The sequence below is a fragment of the Psammomys obesus genome, unplaced genomic scaffold (genome assembly GCF_907164565.1).
Source record: "Psammomys obesus unplaced genomic scaffold, mPsaObe1.curated_primary_1811, whole genome shotgun sequence".
NCBI classification, from domain to species: Eukaryota; Metazoa; Chordata; class Mammalia; order Rodentia; family Muridae; genus Psammomys; species Psammomys obesus.
Window position 1 is genome coordinate 209,186 of NW_026590707.1, and position 9,489 is coordinate 218,674.

General features: G+C 40.3%; 1 protein-coding gene across 1 annotated transcript in view; it reads right to left on the reverse strand.

Moving 5' to 3' along the window:
* Baz1a (bromodomain adjacent to zinc finger domain 1A) overlaps positions 1-9,489 on the reverse strand; it is an 86,360-nt gene that overhangs the window by 75,956 nt on the left and 915 nt on the right. Inside the window, exons 2-3 of the mRNA XM_055608705.1 lie at positions 9,328-9,478; positions 454-732 (exon numbers count right to left, since the gene is read on the reverse strand). Coding sequence (XP_055464680.1) covers positions 454-732; positions 9,328-9,478 — 430 coding nt within the window. The remainder of the gene's footprint in view (positions 1-453; positions 733-9,327; positions 9,479-9,489) is intronic.

The following is a 9,489-nucleotide window of genomic DNA, read 5'->3' on the forward strand; positions in this document are numbered from 1 at the left end:
GTGGCACATAAATGAAAAGATATGTAAAAAGTAGTTACCACAGGACAATCTGTGGGCTAACAGGGTAGCTAGAAGAAAGCAAAAGGAAAGATATTCTCAGATCGCTTTTTCCATATTTCACATTTGGAAAGTGGTTTGTGTTTAGACAGTCTTGCTTTGTGGTTAGAATTGATCCTCCTGTCTCTACCTCCCACATGTTACATTTGCATTTGCTGGCATATGCCAGCACTCCTGGTACCTTGGTTTATTTTTTGAGACAGTCTTAAACTGTAGCTTAGGCTGAACTGGAGCTCACTTTGGAGGCCTTGAAATAGTTGGGATCTCCTAGAATTCACAGTCCTCCTGCCTTAGTTTTCCAAATGCTGATATTATACCATGTAACATCACACCTGACTATATTTTGACTTCTAAGCAATTTATGCTTATCAAGAAGAAAAATCAAAAGTACTTTACCTTGTACCATTGTTCCTAATGACTTCCACAATTTCTTCAACAAAGTATCGGTCCTTGACATATGCAAAGATATCATCACAAATTTCATGTAAGCGTGAACGATGAGTAAGGTTGGTCAAGTATAACACTGGAATAATTAGTGGTTCTGGGAAACTCTGAAGATTCTGTCTTGCTTTTTTTTCTGATTCAAGTGCTTCCTGATATGTCAGTCCAGGTCTACCCGTCACAGCACAACTCCACACAAGGCTGTTGCAGAGAATGGTTCGTTCAAAAAAGTCACTGGTTAAGAAACAAAAACAAAATCCCATTACCTATCACTGCATAAACTTTACATTAAAATTGACAGCTTTATGATCTCTTCCCCTACGCCACCTCATCAACTTGCTCATAATACAAATTAAGAAAAAGTCTTTAAGCTAGATGATTACACTTCAACTTATACGTCGTATCAGCTAAAGTTGGACAAACTGTGCCAGTTCTGAAATCTGTGTTCAAATTTTCTGGTTCTGTTGCTCTCCTTGCAGTTCTGAAATCTGAAACCCAGCTGAAAGCAGATTCAACCTTTCCTTTCAACTTTTTCTTTTCTTTCTTGTTTTCCAGACAGGTTTTCTCTAACAGTCCTGGCTGTCTTCAAACTCACAAAGATCCACCTGCCTCTGCCTCTGGAGGCAGGAATTAAAGGCGTGCACCACCGAGGCCCGGTCTCCTTTCAACTTTTAAGCTATTTTGCTGAAAAGTGCTCACAACACTAATGTCAATCAACCATAGCTTTTTAAAAGGCCTTAATAGTGGAAAAACTAATAAATCTAGGCACCTAACAATAAAAGAAAACTTTAAGTATTCTATGTGATGAAAAGACAGTAAGCAGTGCAAGAATTCTTAATCTAGGAAGGACAAACTTATTTCAAGCTTGAGCCTTCCTTTATTTTCCTTTTACAGCAAGCAATGATTTTACGTTTGTAGAAAACCAAACTATAAAAAGAAAAGAAGCAACAACAATACAGAAGAAAGGAAGGGAAGGTGAGAGAGGGTGAGGAGGAGAGAACTTGCAGAAGCAGAGATTTTGAGTGGTCAACAAAAATCAGCATACACGGCTCACTCATGAGTAATCAATCCCAGCACACAGACAGCTGAAGCAGGAGATCCCAACTATTTCAAGGCCTCCAAAGTGAGCTCCAGTTCAGCCTAAGCTACAGTTTAAGACTGTCTCAAAAAATAAACCAAGGTACCAGGAGTGCTGGCATATGCCAGCAAATGCAAATGTAACATGTGGGAGGTAGAGACAGGAGGATCAAGGCTAGTCTAAGCTACCTGGGATCCTAGCTAAGAAATATAAACAGCCCAGGGTAACAACTAGGGATAGGGATAAAAACCACTATTCTATATACAGTAACTTTTTGAACTGCAGTAATTTCTTAAGATGAGCCTTTATGATCTAAAAGTCTACCTACTTTCTTTTAAAGTGCAAGAAACCTATAAAATAGAAAAACTTTAAAAAAAAGATTAGGAGAAAAAATACACTGAATTAAAAAAAAAGCCCACATACACACATTATAACCACAAAAAAGTGTCTTTATAGACACAATATAAGAACAAATGTTCCTATGGGAAGAAAAGAAAAATGTGCATGGTTCTAAACATTTCCATATTGTTTGAATTTTTATTTAAGCATGTATTCATGAATTATTTTATAAGGAGGTTCTAAATATAAACTATTAGACATATGCAAAAAGTTAGTAACAGGCACCCAACTGGAAGGGCCATGGTAAACTTTGTTCCTCTGTAGAGTAAAAATATACTCTGGTCTACTTTTCAGTAACTATGTAATCAGTACGAAGTCATTCTTTTTAACTTTCACCTTCCTGAACTCTTCTCCTATCATTCTCAAAGTATTTTAAGCGATCTGTGTCTACTTCTTGGCAAGTGTATCTATCTTACATATTATCCCTAAAAACACTCAGATCTTCAAAGATCATTTGAGGCATATCTATTAAGACTGTTTCATTTATACATTTCAAGATAGCAACAAAAGTTTTTTAAAAAGAAAGAAAGCTATGAAAACCAAGAGAAACCAATCAGAATAAAATAAAGAAAACAATAACAATAATGTTGGGTGCAGTGGCACATGCCTATAATCCCAGCACTCAGGGAGGCAGAGGCAGGAGGATCTCTGTGAGTTTGAGGCCAGCCTACTCTACAAAGCAAGTCCAGGACAGCCAAGGCTACAGGGAAACCTTGTCAGAAAGGAAGAAAGGAAGGAAAGAAAGAAGGGAGGGAGGGAAGAAGGAAAGACAGAGAAAGAGAGAGAGAAAGAAAGGCAATGCTGATAATAATAACCATGTGATGATGATGATGATACATGAGGTTGGAAAGCTGACTTGGAGGTAAGAGCACTTGCTGTGAGCTGGTTAGTGGTGGCACACACCTTTAGTACCAGCACTTGGGAGGGAAGGTCAGGTGGTTTGGTTTGAGGCCAGCCTGGTCTACAAAGTAAGTTCAAGGACAACCAAAGCTACACAAAGAAAACTGTCGAGAGACAGAGAGACAGAGAGAGAGAGAAAAAGAGAGAGAACTTACTGCTTTTGCAATGGTCCCGAGTTTGAATCCTAGCACCCACATCAACAGCTCACAATTGTCTGTAACTCCAGTTCCCAGGAACCAGAAGCCTCTGGCCCCTCAGGTTCCTGCACTCATGTGCATTTACCCTCATACATACATGTAAGTAAAATTAAAAAGTTAAAAAAAAAAAAAAAACTACACATGCCAACTTGGATGACCTTGAGTCTATATGAAGAACCTTTGTTGGAAGTATGTTTTGATGTAATAACTCTAGTGAAATTTTATTTTATTCGTGGCTATTTTATACATGACATAAAAATACATTTTACATCTTTCTAGCATCTTTATAATATAAGGCATGTTAACTCTGTCATGCCCATGTTCTAATCTGCTCTTATGACCCTCTCAGTGAAGAACATTTTATTACTGTTGTTGTTGTTATTATTATTATTATTATTATTATTATTGGCAGGGCAGTGCTTTAGATTTTGTTATTGGATTGTTCTGGCGCTCTTCACATTTTGTATCTGGCTAGTAAAGTTTCAGTCCTTAAGTAAAGCAACTTCGTGCTCACCTGAATTGTACGTGCTGTTCCTTAATTCTTAAATCCACCAGGCTTTTAGTTTTCTTATTCCCTAACAAATTGGTGTGCTGACCCTTGCTTTAAAGAAGTTCTTTATGTCTCCTGCCTAGAATATCTCTCTGCTCCACTACTTGTCCTACAAGCTTCATCCTTCAGGATCCAATTTAGATATTCTCCTGTTTGAGGGCTTCCCCAACTCCAGCAAACAGTAACCAGCTTCCTCTTCGACATTTCCATTGTCCATTGTGCTGGCCTCATAAGAAACACGTAACTAATACTATCTTATATTGTAGACATTTCTCCTTAGGGAGACAAATTATTTCAGCATTTTCAAAGTCTCTCCAAAGAAAAATATCAAGAGTAAACACACGTACTATACTATCAATGGATGGTCCACATTCATTTTTATACGCATTTAGGCAGAAGAGAGGAAATGTCTGAACCTAGCTTTAGCACTTTTCTTTGGGTAAGTTACATAATCTCTCTGAACCTTCTATAAAATGGATACGTTTCATAAAATTTTTTATATAAAAAATAAATGAGGTAATTCTAAAAAATGTCCATGGGATATGTGCACTAAAAACGAGTGTGGATTTTTTATTGTTCAAGGATTGTATGTGCAAACAAGATCCTAAGCCAGTGGTTCTCAACCTTCCTAATGCTGCGACCTCTTAATACAGTTCCTTATATTGTGCCAACCCCCAATCATAGCTTTATTTTCCTGCTCCCTCATAAACGTAATTTTGCTACTGGTATGAACACTAATGTGAATATCTGTGATGGTCATAGGTGACCCCTGTGAAAGGGTCATCCATCCCCCTAAAAAGGTTGAGCACCACTGTCCTAAGAGGATCTCTGGGACTGTAAAGGAACCATGCCAGAGGAACACATAAAGAGAGAAAGTCCAGCGCTGGGAGGAGGAGTGGGGATTAACTGGCCTGAGTGTCTGAGGAATTTCATCCTACAGCTCCTGGAGGGCAGGCACAGGAGTGACAAATTTTAAAGAAGCAGCAGAGCCACAATCATTATGGAAAGACAAGGACAAACAATAAACTACATCCACAAGTTTTTCGGATAAATTTTTACAAATCTGGTGTGTGTGTGTGTTCCGTGTGTGTGTGTTCCGTGTGTTGAGAGTGTAAGCACACTCAAGCAAATGCCGCATCAAGCATGTGTCAAGGTCAGCTCTTTCCTTCTACTGTGGGTTCCAGGAATCAAATCAAACTTGGGTCCTCTGGCTCACATTGCAAGTGCTGAGCCATATCGCCAGCCCAACTTTCACTGTATTTTGATTAATAACATCAGATTATAAAAAATAACCTAAAACTCAATTTGTTGGCAAAGGAAGCTAAAGATGTGCTGATTCTTCGAACTATGACTTTATTTTTTTAAATATGTAAGTGGATATTTTGCTTTTCATGTCTGTGCCTGGTGCCCATGGCGGCCAGAAGAAGAGGGCACTGGCCAACATTACACACAGTTCTGAGCCACAATGTGAGTAAGCGGAATTAAACCCAGGGCCTCCAGAAGAGCAGTCAATGCTCTTAACTATACTATCTCCCCAGCCCCAACACTGGTTTTCTTAGCCACAGAGTCTGAGTTCATCACTCCTCGAATCCAGGGTGGCCACTGCGCTCATCAACATAACAAAGATGACCCCGAGACCTCTCCATTCTCAAGTACCTCAGGGTACCCTCTTACTCTTAAGATGAGAAAAATCATCCCTTCAAAACCCCACAAATGTGTTAGAGCTCATTGCTTACTCTACTCAAGACGAGCTTTACCTCCATATTAAGTGGATGAGCCCAGGGAACAATAGCAAAACCAAACTGAGAAGCCACACAACAGTGAGCCAAAATGGACTACTACTTCACTAAGTGTTAGTACAGGCCATTATGCTACAATGACTGACACACACATTTTGACTAAAGAAAGCTATGTGTTTCCATAAAATAGCACAGCCTGCTAAGCACAGGAAAGATAAGGCTGGAAGCTGAGCATGATGGCACAGGCCTTTAATGCCAGCACTCTGGAGGCAGAGACAGGTGGATCTCTTAAGTTCAAGGCCAGCTAGTCTACAAATTGAGTTCTAGGACAGCTAAGGCAGAGAAACCCTGTCTCAAAAAACAAACAAGCAAACAAAGAAAAACAAAAACAAAAAAAGAAAGAAAGCTGCAAAAGGCATTTAGGAATCTCTGTTCTACCCTAGGAAAAATGACTCGTGAAGGCAACAATCACAAGCCAACATGTGGCCAACTTATTCCCAAAAAAGGGCTAAACACACCTAATTTGAAGACATTAGCTTGAAAGACTATCCACATTCCCTTGAAAAGTGCATGCTCACCAAATAGCTTTTGATTACAACTAGATTTTATATATCCTCTCACCAATGTGGGAACTAGCTGGTATGAAAAGCATTTTACCCCACGATAAACTGATGGCACCAGGTGTGGTGGCACATGTCTGTAATCCCAGCACTCAAGTACAAGAGGATCTCAAGTTCCTGGCCAGCTTGGGCTACACTGCAAAACCTTGTCATTCATAGACAAACACATAGCACTTTGATTTGTCCACTTACTACCTAGAGCTTAATCACTGAGGGGTACAGTAAAGGTCAAGGCTGAGCTGGCAAGAGATGAGTCACCTAAAAACACCTAGGAAGCTGACTCCAATAGCTTGTAATTCTAGTTTCTTTGTGCATATTTCTACAACTTTGACAACAGGAATAATTTTTCATACAAGCACTATGATGGTAAACGGCAAAAAAAACCAGAGTCAAGGGCCTTAGACACATGAATTAAAATTCTAGTGCTGTCAAGTACTAACTATGGGATTACAATTGCAATCCTGAAGCTTAGTCAATCCCCGAAACCTCTCCTCATTTATGAAAGGCTGAATTAACAGGAAAGAACTGGTAAACAACACAAACAATGTACTATAAGTTAGTCAAATCTTTTTCTCTGTACATTTTTTGTATTGGAAATCTCACTTTGTTCCACATTGAAATAAGCTGGACTGCCTACTTAGTCTGAGGTCAAAGAGATTCCTAAACTTTACATGGATTCAAAGATGTAAAATTTCAATTCCGAACAGAAAAAAAACAAAGGTATTAAGTTACTGGCTAATACAACAAATTACATTATATTTAAGATGTATAATTTTGGGCTGGAGAGATGGCTCAGAGGTTAAGAGCACTGGTTGTTCTTCCAGAGGTCCTGAGTTCAATTCCCAGCAACCACATGATGGCCCGTAACCATCTATAATGAGATTTGATACCCTCTTCTGGCCTGCAGGCCAGCAAAAATACTGTATACATAATAAATGATAAATTTAAAAAAAAGACTAGAAAGAAAAGATGACTTTAAAAAAAATGTATAATTTCTAGTATTCAGAGCCAACTGTTTTTTTTTAACAATTCACAACCAAAAGTAAAAATTTTGAGCCAATCAAAATTATAGTATAACTCTTTATCTGACTTGAAACTAAATCATGTGTTTTAACACGTACATTTGCCACAGTTAATGTGCCATTTATAATAGGTTTTCAGAGAGCAGGTCAAATGAGCCAGCAATTAGTTCAGAAACATGCAGTCTACACCATTTAAGCAGAGGAAATTATGCTGTACAACCACTATGATCCGTCCAGGTCATCATGCTCTCTGTCTTCAAGAACATGAGGTCTTACAGAAGAAGAGCGGAGAGAGAAACCAAGCACACGCTCCAGAGGGAGATGCTAAGAGACTTCAACAATGACAGGGACAGAATACTGTTCCGCAATGAAAGGTTTCTTACAATCCACTAACCAGTAAGGTTTGTTGTTGGGGAGTGAGCAAGGCTAGAAGATGGAAAAAAAAAAAAAAAAAGCTCTCTAACATTAATTAAGGCAGAAATTTACATTCAAGAAATAAAAAGAAAACTAAAGTAATTGGGTGAGCAGAGATAAATATTCAAATACAAGATTGTTTTTCAAAATATAAAAGATAATCTTCAAAGTCATATAAACCTATTTAAGATGTGTTGAAACAGGTTTCCTTCTATTTCTACAGATCATCATATACCATCCACTCTAAATGCATTTTTGGAAAGATGACTTTTTACCAATCAAGGGAATGAAGAGATAATTCAAAATTTAACACAACTAAATGGCATTCTTCTATTTCACAGCCAATTCAAAAATAATAAGGATTAAATATCTAAGGACACAATACAATTCTGTTTAAGGAAAATGATCAAATATCTGTACCCAAATTAATCATCTCTATTAAACTGTGGCTTCCAAAACCTCAAATGCCTCAGCACTGGGGAGAAAATAGAGGGTTGTTTTGTTTTGTTTTAAGCTTCTTAAAATGTCTTACTATCTTAAGACTACAAAGCACACAACTCCTCGCTTTGTGTTGGGATGCCAAAAATCTTTTTGTTTGTTTTGTTTTTCAAGACAGGGTTTCTCTGTGTAGCCTTAGTTGTCCTGAACTCTCACTTTGTAGACCAGCCTGGCCTGGAACACAGAGGCCAAAAATCGTTATTTCAGCATTTCAGATTTCTCCATGATTAGAATCAAAGCACACCAAGGGTTTTTAATTCACAGGGGATAAAAGTCAAATTTTCCTTGCCCTCTACAGTGAGGACAGCCCCTTTTGTCGTGTGGGTTGGAGGCATTGTTTGTTTTAGAGTCTTTACTTCGTCATCTAGACTGGCCCAGACTAGCCTTGAACTTGCAGACCTTCTGCTGCAGTCTCCCGAGTGCTGTGACAGAAAAGCCTTTTTAAAAGACTGCTTATATCAAAGAAGAGTTTGTGATCTAAGCCTCTTTACTATTTCCTTGGTACTCTTTAAGTTCAAAAATAATCAGAAATGTTACTAAGGACTTAAGTTTAAATTTAGGAAGACAATATGAAGACATCATCCTTGCACAGTTACCCAACTCAAATCCACTTAAGAAGTTACAAGAGTGCACTTAAAGTAATAAAACAAGTCTGAACAGAAGCCCAGCGAGATACGCCACTCCTACTTAAAGGTACTGTTTGATGAAAAGTACTATCTACTTCTCTAGATCTATACCTGTAGCCCCCCTTCTAGGGCACTGAAGGGGTGGAGTGGGGTCTTACTTTGAACTGACTTTTCTAATCTCGATACTCCTTTCTCAAGCAGCTGCAGAGTTTACCTAAAGACCTCCCAGGATCAAGCCTTTCTTCCAGGCCCCATTCAGAAATCCTCCTACACACAATGTATTTGGTTGCTTTTAACACACGGTTTCTAAGCCACAAAGAAGAGTCTACGTGGAGGATAAAGGGGGAGAAAAAGTGGGGAGGATGAGGCTGTCCCTGTGACTGATTGATTAAGGTTCTCCCTTAGAGACCCTGTTTAAACACGGGTCGCTGAAACGTACCCCAGAGCTTCCTATCCCTGAGCCAGGGAAGCTCTTGGATGTACCAAGCCATGAGCTGAAAATCTGAGAGTTGAAGCTTCCTCGGCAGCAGCTTCGGGTTCTTATCAAAACAAAAGCAGTGGCACATGTCAGGCGGCCCACACGCGCAAGCGAGCCTAGGGTGGCGGGTGCGGGCGATAAGGAGGCGGCGGACCGAAGCCGGAGTTGAACTTGTCTGCTAAGTACCGTCTCCTTCTCCCGTCGCCCCAGCCGTGCCCCGCGCCTCAACCCACGCTCGGCCCGGCTTCTTCCTCGCCGGTCTCCCGGGGGCGGAGACGCCGAGCTCCCCGCGGACGGGAGTTAGTCACCGACAAGAGGCGGTGACAGAGCGCGGCTCGCGGCGTCGCACGCTCCCCAGGCCTAGGCGGCGCGGGACGCCGGCGAGGCCGCCGCTCGGGACGCCCGTGCCCCGACGGCCCCGGCCCGGCCCGGCCGGCCCGGCCGCGGGCGACGAGCCCCCTCGGCCGTCC